This window comes from Prunus dulcis, chromosome 2 (genome assembly GCF_902201215.1).
Source record: "Prunus dulcis chromosome 2, ALMONDv2, whole genome shotgun sequence".
NCBI lineage: Eukaryota > Viridiplantae > Streptophyta > Magnoliopsida > Rosales > Rosaceae > Prunus > Prunus dulcis.
The window spans coordinates 21,575,446-21,587,667 of record NC_047651.1 but is presented as its reverse complement, the minus strand read 5'-3'; the positions used below and the strand labels follow the sequence as shown (position 1 = coordinate 21,587,667).

The following is a 12,222-nucleotide window of genomic DNA, read 5'->3' as shown; positions in this document are numbered from 1 at the left end:
TTTGCAAAATAACTGATCTCTTATGAAAATTTAAAATACATAAAATATATGGAAAATTTGATATCAAACATCATTCATTTATCTACCAACTGAATCACTGATTACATAATTCATCACGAAATTGCGTTTTCTTTTCTTTTCTTTCTTTCTTTGCCATGGAATTTCAAAAGTTCAAAGCTACAAATTAAGAACTGGAGAGATTATAAGGAGTATCAAGGCCCAACAACACACAGAAAACTAACTACAAATAAGCCTAAACCTAGCAACACGGGCCCAATCCTCTTCAAGGAGCTTTAACTAGTTTGTACTTTGCAAGCTCATCTGCGGCAGTGGAATTTGTTTCCCTATGGATATGCATCACTGTGCTTCCATCCTCCAAACTCTTGTCCCTCATGTTGCTGTTCTGCCTATAAAATGCAACAAACCACACACACATCAATCCAAGAAGAAAAGAAATGTTTATTGTTAAAAATTTGTATAAACTAGAAGCTTGTGATCAGTTTCATATTTTAAAGCAGAATGAGAGCCACACAAAAAATACCCTTGGAGTGAAAGTTAGACCAACTTGAATCTCCCCACGATAAGTACCATCTGCACGAACAACACTATATTTAAGAGGATGAAGTTGAGCAGTTCCATTCTCCACACCCAGTGCCAATAAATCCTTAACATATATCCTGCAGATTAAGGGTAATTTGATCTACCACATATCAGTCATGACTAATTAAGTAGAACATACGAGAATGTTTTAAGTTCAAATCTCATGGACGACAACTATTGAGTAAAAAGAATATTATATACGAATATTATTATGTACGTTGCTTCTCCTATATAGTCATCAGCAGTGAAGGTGTCTTTATCCATGATTTTGAGGGTGACCTTGTACTGCTCCCCTGACCCTGGATACTCTGCCCTGAATGTAAATCTCTCGTTCCACACCGGACTGCTGCCTTGCTCTGCATTACCATTTCAGAATCAGAACATGTAGTTTTGTAGTTCACGCAACGCAATAAACGCAACAACACTACACAAAATTTGCCAGAATAATTAAAAATCACAATGCGTCTGATTTTTATATAACTACTGATGCGTCTATTTATATAAAAGGGTTTACTTGGTCATGAGTTTATTAAGTAGTTCAGCTTCTAGAAGGCAACTTGGCCACACCATTTTTATTACAAGCTTAAATGGGAGGAGAAAGCTTTGAGCATCGTATTAACTAAGTACTTGATAGAAAAAAGGTCTAGAGTATAGGTGAACCTCAATCTAATAAAAATTTAATTCTCAAAGTCTACTATAGTTCCATACATTACGCAACTCAAGGAACGATTGGACATTTGAATAAAATATATTTCTTACAACATGAACATGCCAATCAATTGTTCTTATTTAATTGAATTGCGTGCTTTGACATCAAAACTGAAAAACAGATTTGTGTAAACCATTATTTTAAGTTGAAGTATTGGGTGCAAGTCAAGTAGACGTTGGAACTTTACCTCTAGCCACGCTGCTCTTGCGCTCTTGGCCTTTGTATTGAATCAGAACATAAGGATCCATACGACCTGCTAAATCAAACTCTGTGTTAAAATGCCAGACTTTAAATAAATAAAAATAAGAATTAATATATCATGCAGCAATTGATGTAAAATCTCCATGGGAGAGCAACAAAACCACCTTTTTAATAGTTGATGAATATTTTCCTTGAATTTTTTTTGAAGCAATCCAACAAACCTTGTAGAAATGATGGATTGCTTCAAAAATTCTTATATAAAATGGGATAAAGATGAATAAGAGAACAAGTGCACATTCAAAACAAAAGCAGAGAAAATACAAGTGCAGCATTAATGAAGCTCACCAACTTTACTGGATCTATTTGTTTGAAAGTCTAAAAAATGGTGGAAAGGAAAATAGTTGATTAAATTTAAAGAATGGAGCACAAAAATCAAAACTTTTGCAGAAACCCATCAAGGTTTATGAATGCCTTCAACTATTTTCAAGCTCAAACTACATTCTATTGAACTATAGAACAGCATAGACATAAAGGAAAGAAGGAAATGAAGAGAAAATATACTGAATAAATCGGTGTCTCCAAGCCCCTTTGCACTCACAAGCATCACCTCCAATATCCCAACTGCCATCTCTCTCTGCTATCTTGCTCTCTCCCTCTCTCTGAGAAATTCAATTTCAATACGATTCTATAAAAGTTTATCGCTTTATGAACTTGACATGGGTTGTACCGAAGGATTATAATTTATATACAATACTACAAAGGGGAGAAGATTCCATGACGGGCGGTCAAATTCACAAATGAACAGAAAACGGGCAAGTCAGGCTATCCTCGCATGGCAAAGTCTTCCCAAGTTAGCTATTGTCAAGTGGGCACACGTTTTGCGGGGAGAAAACAAAATATATAAATAAAAGCAAAAATAGCAAGATGGTGGGTGATGGGTGATGGGGTGCACTATTTGACTTGAGATTTCAATTAAATAAGAGTGATGTTGAACAAACCCTAAAATTAATTGAGTACACTCTATAATTTAAGTTAATTATAATATTTTAATCAAAATGTAAAATTAACTAAATACACCCTATTTAACTACCAAAAATAGCTCTAGTACAACACTCTAATACAATCCTAAATCAGGTTTCTCTTTTTACATGAATCTGTGCGCTCTTTTCAGATTTTGGGTTTCATCAAAATCTTTAATTTCGTAATACCAATCCTAAACTAGTACTCGCTATGTTATTTGTAAGCACCAAGCAATACGAAGACTTTTCTATGTCTGATAAGGGTTGAATATAGTGAGTAAGGTGTACTTATTAAAATTTTATTTGTTTCACAATTCAATATATCCTTTTTGGTCATTTTATATTACGATAAATTAGTAATTCAATAAATAGTTTAGTAGTAAGGTGTACTCAATTAATTTTAGGGTTCGTTTAGCAGCACTCTTAAATAAGTGCTGCTTATGGCCTGCTGCCTGCATTTCTTGAAGATGAAGACCAACTTCAAAACCCCCCCCTTTTTTTTTTTAATTTGGTCAAGAACTTCAAAAACCCTTGACCGATGAAGACCAACTTCAAAAACCGTTGAATCAATGTACTAAAATATTGTTATCTCAAGCTCACAAACTTTCTTCAGCATTCTTAGGAAAACCCGCATTGCCATTTTCATTTTCTCATCATTGAAAAGCCATAATCAGCTCAGTTTTACATGGAAGGAGAGATGTATATATTTACACTAATTGAGGGGCGTGTTTGGTAGAAATTATTATCATTTGTTTTGTTTCAATTTAGGACGTCTCAAATGAAACCATACACAACTTTCATGATCCAAAGAAACGCAAAAACAAGGTTTTAATTGTTCCAAACTTCCAAATGTTTGCACACACAAGCCCGGAACTCAGGCTCACAAACTAACGTTACAACCCGAAAAATTCAAAATCTGCCAGACATGATTATATGTATGCTTATGCATTCACATTGCTCTTTTCCTTATCTGCTGCGCCTAGGTGATAACTCAGCAGATCTGGACCTAGATCCAGATGGTGATCTGGATGCTCTACCAGGACTAGGAGACCTCCAATGACCTCTTCCATCCTTATCCTCGTGCATAGGTTTCCTACATATTTGACACAAGAACAGTCAATATAAGAGATCAGCATGACAAACTGATACATTAAACAATACAAAATGAAATCCGTATCCTCAATTTGCCACACTACACTACTTCCACCATTCATCCTGCAAACTCTCATTAACACAGTTTGAAAGACAATGCATACAGAGAAACCTGCAGCGGAGCTAGAAAACAGAAACAATTTGGACGGACTCACTTTTCATATCCATCATTTTCATTTGGCCCAGCACCATTGTCATAACCTGGAGAATATGGCCTGCGATCATGATCAGCATCTCGCTCTAGTGGAAGATCACGTGGTGATCTTGGGTGGTCTCTGCGCCTTCTACTTGGGGAAACAGAGTCACCCCGGCGTCTTGGAGCAGGTGAATAGGACCTGCAAAAATTATTTGCCAATGTACGCATGTGTTAGTAAGCATCGAGAAAAAAAAAAACTACAGCAATATGTCACCTTCAAAGCTTACCTTGAGCGGTATCGGCTTCTAGAACTTGATGGATAATGTGGCGAACGTGAACGAGAACGAGAACGTCCTGTGGCACATCAGATACAGAATACAGATTAGTGTTTAACAGGAATCACTTCACTGATACAGTGATATCACAAAATATTTCTTAATTAGATTATTCATTTCAGAAATAAATGGAAAGGTAATGATATGTCCGCAGACGTTGATTCTGTTGACCACAGTGAATTCAAACATGATCAACAACATTAAGGGCATCACTCATTGTTGTCAGAAACATCACACGATAATAAGTAAAACTTTTGTCAGAAACAGTACCATAATAAGACGATCGCCTTCCTCCATGCTCTGATGGCCCTCTGTATAAAGAAACAGGCAATTGGCATTTCAAACATATAAAATCAAGTTTGGGGGGAGAGAGAGAGAGATTATATATATCAGAGAAGACATTACCTAACCCTAGTCCTTTGACGCATCTCCTCTGGCCTTTTCCTTGTCTCTGCAGCAACAACCACAGATATCTCCCTCCCAGCAAAAATTTTCCCATTCATATGATACTGAGCCTCTGCAGCCTCATAAGAATCCACAAATTGCACAAATGCAAATCCCCGAGGTTCCCTACATAGTAGTTCAGAAAAGCTCAATACAAAGTATGAATGACTAAGAGTGAGTGAAGACTGATTGTATGAGTACAGTGGCTTGTCAAAATTAGTATAGTAAGTTACCACCACAATGTCATTACTTCACATCTAACATCAGCTTTGGAGCAGTTCCACTTAAGTGGATGCTGAATTTACGTAAAGCAGGTAAAGTCGAAGCTTAGTGGCTGACCTTTTCTTTATAGTCAAGTATGAAAGGCAACTTCAAAATATGCAAGAAACTTGGAAATTCTTCTCATTCTTTAAGAAGCACTTGAAATCAACGTTGCCCCAAATTCTTGACATTCTTGTGATTATAAGAAGCACTTGAAATCAACGTTGTCCTCACCAAACTTCTATTGATTGTTGTAATTATATAATTTCTCTTCATAAAAAGAACATTCTTCATTTGAACATTACTCCTAACACGCTTGGAATACCACTATGTTACGCAATGATAAACAGTAGGCCTTCATCAAATGTGAGGCTTGGGCTTGTTTTAACTTCAAAGTTCAAACCAACACACCCCCTGACAAACCAGTTCAAAAATTCACTATGAAAAAGGTAAATAAGTACTTTAGAAAATAGTTTAGCAAACTCCACACGCATGTATCTTATTCCCCTACTAACAAATTCTAACCAAGGATGCCATTTCAGACAAAGTAGGAAGTACCGAATCTGAAACAACGAAAATTTCATATGGTATTCTTATCAATCGAGCTTCCGTTGCATGAACCACGTTTGAAGATTTTATGGAAACCATGATTGACACCGACACTTATTGACATAAGTAAAGCTCACCCAGTGTAGTAGTCCTTGGGAATGTAGACATCCCGAACAAGCCCATATCTTTCAAAGGGAACTCGTAGCTCTTCAGGTCTGCAAAATTAGACAAAACTCCAGTTTAGAAAACTGAAGCAGTGAACAAAACCAAACAAAACAGACCAAAATTGGAACTTTTCTTTCACATGAAAGAGGACCTGCAATCAAGAGGAATGTTCCGGACCAAAAGGCTTCCACTATTCTGCTCCTTGCGCCTCCTTGGGGGGCTTCTTCCTCGTCCTCCGCCGCCGCCGCCTCCGCCATAGCTCCTCCTTGGAGGACTATAGTACTGTGGGCTGTACCTCCTCATATGCGATACTAGTGCCTATTCCATCACAACACAAATTGGTTTCAAGTTTAGGGATCTCATCGCAAGAATAAGATGCAACAACAAAAATTAAGAAACGAAGTTTTTGCTTTGCTGTGATTATCAGCAACAAAATAACCTTTAGCCTTAGGGTTTCTGTTTTTTTTTTTTTTTGACGATTTTGCTGATCAGATGAAGACTTTGAAGAGTCAAGCGAAACAAAGATGGGCATAGATTATTACCTGTAACTCTGATGAAGACACTGAAACGTACGACGAGAGCTTCTAGGATTTTTCCTTTGGATCTGAAATTCTGAAAAATTTATAATCGGACAAAGAATCGAACCCTGATTTTTAAAAGCTTCTTCGAGTCTTTCAGTTCAAAACCCCATCACACGTATTTTAGTTGGGCCGGGTTTCTCTAACTGGTTCTTTCTGGGCCTTAACACCAACCAAATTGGTCACACACTAATCGGCCGACCTGTCTTTGTCTTAAATAGATGGTTTTCTGCAATCCTTAAAATAAATAAATAAAGGAGAAAAAAATAGGATTTCTATGAAGCTATTTCTACACAATAACATGTAGCCATTTATTGATATAGTATTCTTTTGGATATAAAATGGTCTCCTTTTCAGATATAAATTGGTCTTTTAGAGCTTCGATTTTAGATTTTGAGTAACAAATTTTGGTCGGAGCCGAGCATATGTTGATTAATGTAGACTTTAGTAAGAGTTAATTCAACAAATAAAAGCTATGCCAGCTGAAGCAACTGGAAATTCATAGTTTGTTGCCTGTATGCCATACACAGAAGGTAGCCTAACTATCCACTATTGCGTAAAGCCCCTTTTTCTATCTTTCTTTCTAGTAAGCCGACGAGGAGAAGTGCTATTCTCTTGTGCCTCTGTGAGCCATGGATAATCAGCATCGCTGTGATATCGGGGAAGAGCAACAGTTCTCCACAAAACCTTAGTATCATGTGCAGGAAGAAACTTGGTTTCTACAGCCAACACAGCAGCACTATACACCAATCCACCACTAGTAAAAGTAGATGATGCAGACCAGCTCCAACTTTGAACACCACTTTCATTAAGCTTCTTACAGATGAAGGGACAGGAACATGGAAATGCGTGGTGTCCAGAACACTGCCGAGGAGCATGCCCAGAAAGATTATGACATCAATCAACATGCAACTGCAACATCTTCTTCAGGTTGTAAGTTGTCGGAGTCAGTGGGCAAAGGACTCTTCTGGAACTTGTTTCTTAGCTGACCACAAGCTGCATCTGCATCCAAGCCCCTTGTTTGACGTGTGCTAACAGTTACTCTATTGGACTCCAGAGCAGCTGCAAATGCCTGTACCTGCCAAATGAATTTTTTTGCAGAAAACACAGAAAAAGAAGGTGAACAAACCAAGAAATAAATAAATAAATACGCAAAAATTAGATCAAGTAAATATGTATTTATGTGTAAATACAGAAGGGAAGACAACATAATTAATTCCATACAGCTTTCTTGGATGGACGCCGATACTCAGAGCCTTCTATTGGGTTAAAAGGTATCAAGTTCACATGATAGCCCCGCCCCCACTCATGGAGTAGCTCTGCAAGTTCGACTGCATGCTCTACTGCATCATTGACTCCAGCTGCTCAAAAAGATATGAAGAATGACATCAACATCGTTAAAGTAAGCACACATGGATGACAAGAGACAAGAAAAAATTTATAAATTTAATTTCAGTACCTAAAAGTGCATACTCAAAGGAAACCCGTCTACTGGTTTCAACGAAATAGTCCCTGCAATCCTTCATAAGTGCACTCAGAGGGTATGCTTTTGCACTTGGCACAATTGTTTCCCTGAGCTTCTGGTTAGGAGCATGCAGACTGATGAACAAGGAAGTGAGAAAAGTTTAGCAGGGAAAAATATAACTTGGGGGCTCTTCCTACTTCCAAAACCATAGCTTATGTTTGCAGCATGAACGAAAGTGAAAACCATAGACATCAATGAAAATCATTCTCTACTTCATAGTCGATGAAAACTAGATGATATACCAAAAGTAAATCCCATGGAAAATTATTACCTGACAGCCAATGTTGACTGAAGCTTGTGAGATGCCAGCTTTTTTATTGTATTTGGAACCCCCACAGTAGATATTGTGATCATTCTTTGCCCAATTTGCACATCCTTAACAAAACAAAGTCCGACATAAATAAGCTTTCACTTAGATCGTCATGTAACATTTTTTGCAACTTCATGAACATTAGAGATAGCATTCCACCTTAAAACTAGTTTTATATGGCTTAGGGTTTGCAATCAGATAAAGCATAAAGTGAAAATTGTTGGTTAGCCTATGGGGATTAATAGGAGTTTAATGTAACAAAGGCAAGTGCTTAATTCTTTCACACACATAAAACACATGGAATCGAAGTTGCTATTAAAATGCTCAAGATATAGCTGCAAATGAACCTTATTTAAACACTGGTGTGCTGCAAGTACTGACTTCAGGTTCATCATTGGTTCACCCATTCCCATGAACACTACATTGGTCACCCTATGGTTGAAGATTTCCTCAACAGCCAAAACCTGTCAATACAAAGGTATATACAATCACAATGTAAATGCTGAAAACTCAAGTTTGTTTATGTATTAGCACACAACAACGGTATCAGCTATAATTTTAAGAAAGTATCTTTTAAGTAAATTCAATCATGCCTGTTCAAATTGGGTAAACAAGGGAACACACAAACCCTACTCATAATAGAGCATGGACAAGACAGCCGATACCTGCTCAACAATTTCATGCATCTTAAGGTTCCTTGAAAACCCTCCTTTTCCTGTGGCACAAAAAGAGCAACGAAGTGGGCATCCCACCTGTTTCAACCAATCAATAAAAATTCTATGAGAGAATAGAATTAAGCACACACAAAAGCTAACATTGGGGTATAACTGCAGGGGAAAATTTCGTCACTCATCTCCAAAAATCACCTGTGAGGAGACACATGCTGTAAGGCGCATCACACCTTTCTCATCTTTAACTGGTATGCCAACAGTTTCAATCAATCTGTTATCCTCCAACTTTATCAATAACTGCAAAAATTAGTGGCACAACTTAAGCCACCATTATGCTAATCTCAAATTACCATCACTTTTATGAATTCCAAGCCACAAAATTTTATGAAAAAAGTGCAATATTCTTAATACTTTTTTAGTGAGGCACCTAAATTGCCCCTTTTATAAACAAAATATTCAATAGAGATAAATAAACTTCACATGAATTTATAACAAAATATTCCATCAAGGAGTCACAGAACTGCCCAGTAACCATCTTCAAGAAAAGAAATTACCTTAACAGTGCCATCAGCAGAAGTGACACTCTGGTAAATGGGTGACCTCCCAACTTTCCATCCAGCTTCCTCAAGCTCATTCCTGAATGCCAGAGGCACTGCAACATAAACCACAGTAAAAACCAATAAGCATGGTCCCACAAAAAACCCAATCTTTATCAAGAGAGTGAGAGAGTTACCTTGACTGAAATCCTGAATATCTTTAATCTTTCTTTTATAAATAAGATGATGGAGCTGCTTCCCTCTGTAGCTTTGCTACACATACATTTCAAAAATGGAAATCAGCACATAAATTCAACATCTTTCAATTTTAAGCAAACAAACAGAGAGATTTTTATGCTTCTTTACCTGCTTTAAGTCCAATGCGAGCTGCTGGAGCTCTGGTTCGGACAAGCCGAGGAGCACGCGCGAGTCGGCGCTCAAGGCTTGAGAAGGAGCTGGAGTGGTGGACAGGTTCATGCTCACCACTGCCATGGCGCGAGTGCGGACCGCACGTGCAAGAGGCACAGAGCACACGCGCTGAATTAGCGACGTTGATGTGGCTGTCATCATTCTGCTGCTGGGTTTTGGCTTCGCGAAGATGAAGAAGATGAAACAGAGGAAGAGAGCGAGATAGTGGCTAAAACCTCAGCTTTGTGGTTTATTTGATATTGGGTTGTAATGGGCTTCAGGCCCAAGTCAGCTCAAGCCCGTAATAGTCCATGCCCATTTCCTTCATAATTAAAATAAATTAATTCATTAAAAAAAATAGTACAGCCGCGCGGCTATACTCGGGCTTAGTAATGTTTCTTGAAACTAGTATAGCCGCGCGGCTATACCGGTTTTAGAAGTGGGCACCTTGGACTCTTTTTTTCTTTAATAAATAGTATAGCCGCTCGGCTATACTGGATTTTTTGTTTTAATTACCTTTAATAAATAGTATAGCCGCACGGCTATACAATATATATAGAGATCCTTTAAAAAAAAATATTTTCCCCAATTTTCAATAAGACACAAAATTAACGTATTATAAAAATAATTCTAACATATTACTGAATAAAAATTATATAGCGACCAATTAATATCTACTTTAGATATGTTGAAACTAACAAACTAATATATATTTAAAAAAGTATAAACTAATGCAACTAGGAGGGTGCTTTTTTTTTTAAATTTAAATAATTAAATAGTATAGCTGCCTGGTGGTACCTATTTTGACACACGGCACCTAATCGCTAGGGGTCCCTTTTTTTTATAAAAATAATTTTTTTAAAAAAATATAGCCGGTCGGCTATACTCGGTTATATTAAAAAACAAATTGATTCGAATTTAGTACGTAAAACATGTCAAATACTGCGGCAAACGGATGGCCTAAGTGGGTGTTGCACAGCTGATCCGATTGACATTTTCCCGGCGACGATTGGGACCATACATTGCCTGAATTGGCATAAATTTTTGGCAAGGTAAGATTTGAGAGATGCCTAGCAGCCAAGCGCTCCATCTCACTAGAAGACTGAAGCTGCTCCAATAATTTTACCACCTCATTCATATCTGGCCTAAACTTGGAGTGTGTTGATAGGCATTTCATTGCAAGGTTAAATGCTTTGCGAGCTTCATCAGAAGAGTACTGGCCTTCAATCCGAGCATCAAAAAGTTGGTGAAGTTTGCATTTTTTGGCAGACCGGGAATGTTGAACTAAATCTTGCTTTCCTGATGGCCTGTTAGCATCCAAAGCTCGTCTGCCGGATAAGATTTCAAGCAGAACAACCCCAAAACTGTATACATCACCTTCGGGTGTTAAGTCTTCTTCAAAAGACAAAAAAATGAACAAAAGATCAGATGGGAGGAGGGATAAATAAATGCTTGATCATATGATGGATACTGCAGAACTGATGAAGATGATGTAGAGGCAGAGATGAGAGGGGGCTTTAATTAAAAGTGGATGGAACTTGATGGCTATCGAAGTACTCGAGCTCCAGATTCATGTTATTGCTTCATTTAAAAGTTCAGATGGCTACAGAGCAAAGGAAGTTTATAACTCACTTCTAAATAGATGATTATCCAAGCTGCCACAAGGCATAAATTCATACGCCAGAAACCGGCAGCTATCCTGTAAGCAGTAACCTATCAACCTCACAAGATTTGGGTGATGCAGCTTTCCAATGGAGTTAACCTCTGCCTACAGATCAAGAGAAGCTCCACAAAGTCAATCAATCAAATATTTTTCTGAAAATACTGCACGCACAACATAGCAAGATCCAACAAGATTGTTTTGACATCAATATTTTGGCCTTCTTTGCTTCAGGAGCATTTCGAGCAATTGAACATCAGTAACTTTATTTTAGCTTCCCAACTGCTTGACATTGTTCCATAGTCAACTAAGACGAAAAAATGCTAGGTTCAATACAAAAAGACGATAAACAAGAGATAGAGAAAGTGTATTTGAGCATGAAACATAGACTCTGCATATAGAAGTGAAACTCACCAGCCATTCCTTCTGACCATGGAGACCTTCTTGGTTAAGCCTTTTCACAGCAATAGACTTGGCAGCTGTTAATGAATTCTCATCAATCCACCCCTTGAAGACCAAACCAAAACCACCTGCACCAACCATATTATCAGGACGGAAGTTCCTGGTGGCTGTTTTGAGTTCATTGAAGCCGAAGCACTTCAAATTGGAGGACTGCAAGATCTCACCCTCAGCTGAAGGCACTGAGACAGATGGCACGTTGCTCTTGACTGTCTCATTCTCAATCGTCTCAGCCACTGTGTCCACAGCCAAAGTGACATTTTTCACAGTGTGCCTCTTCACGTTCGAGCTAAGCCTACCACCCATAGTTCCTGTTGCTAAGAAACTATTTAAATTGTCAACAACTGAAACCAACCAAACCCATCAGAAGCTGAAGTAATCAGTACTTGCTAGCAGTATCAGAAGCTAAAGACTCATACAAATCAAACCCATGATTTCTTTTTCTTTTTTTCCAGGGAATTTTAATTCAAAGATGATCATGATATAAAATTAAGAAAACCGTAA

At 37.8% G+C, this 12,222-nt stretch overlaps 4 protein-coding genes across 4 annotated transcripts; all 4 read right to left on the bottom strand.

Moving 5' to 3' along the window:
• Nucleotides 1-56: 56 nt before the first annotated feature.
• On the bottom strand, nt 57-2,379 carry LOC117619276 (16 kDa phloem protein 1). The gene is made up of 5 exons (XM_034349191.1): nt 2,072-2,379; nt 1,497-1,562; nt 818-956; nt 542-677; nt 57-407 (listed from the first exon to the last, which is right to left on the bottom strand). Exons 1-5 carry the CDS (start codon nt 2,136-2,138, stop codon nt 345-347), a joined length of 471 nt encoding a protein of 156 aa, XP_034205082.1. The 5' UTR covers nt 2,139-2,379; the 3' UTR covers nt 57-344.
• Nucleotides 2,380-3,303: 924 nt separating this feature from the next.
• LOC117619837 (serine/arginine-rich SC35-like splicing factor SCL30) lies at nt 3,304-6,245 on the bottom strand. The gene is made up of 8 exons (XM_034349883.1): nt 6,114-6,245; nt 5,723-5,889; nt 5,544-5,621; nt 4,558-4,722; nt 4,423-4,463; nt 4,105-4,171; nt 3,837-4,016; nt 3,304-3,622 (listed from the first exon to the last, which is right to left on the bottom strand). Exons 2-8 carry the CDS (start codon nt 5,872-5,874, stop codon nt 3,496-3,498), a joined length of 810 nt encoding a protein of 269 aa, XP_034205774.1. The 5' UTR covers nt 5,875-5,889; nt 6,114-6,245; the 3' UTR covers nt 3,304-3,495.
• A 421-nt stretch (nt 6,246-6,666) lies between these two features.
• Nucleotides 6,667-9,847, bottom strand: LOC117618962 (probable dual-specificity RNA methyltransferase RlmN). The gene is made up of 10 exons (XM_034348760.1): nt 9,558-9,847; nt 9,389-9,464; nt 9,210-9,307; nt 8,851-8,952; nt 8,650-8,736; nt 8,332-8,448; nt 7,946-8,049; nt 7,609-7,748; nt 7,374-7,510; nt 6,667-7,227 (listed from the first exon to the last, which is right to left on the bottom strand). The coding sequence occupies exons 1-10, from the start codon at nt 9,759-9,761 to the stop codon at nt 7,051-7,053; spliced, it is 1,242 nt and encodes a 413-aa protein (XP_034204651.1). The 5' UTR covers nt 9,762-9,847; the 3' UTR covers nt 6,667-7,050.
• Nucleotides 9,848-10,494: 647 nt separating this feature from the next.
• On the bottom strand, nt 10,495-12,024 carry LOC117618374 (probable serine/threonine-protein kinase PBL10). The gene is made up of 3 exons (XM_034347956.1): nt 11,674-12,024; nt 11,232-11,367; nt 10,495-10,994 (listed from the first exon to the last, which is right to left on the bottom strand). Exons 1-3 carry the CDS (start codon nt 12,022-12,024, stop codon nt 10,495-10,497), a joined length of 987 nt encoding a protein of 328 aa, XP_034203847.1.
• Between the last annotated feature and the right edge of the window lie 198 nt (nt 12,025-12,222).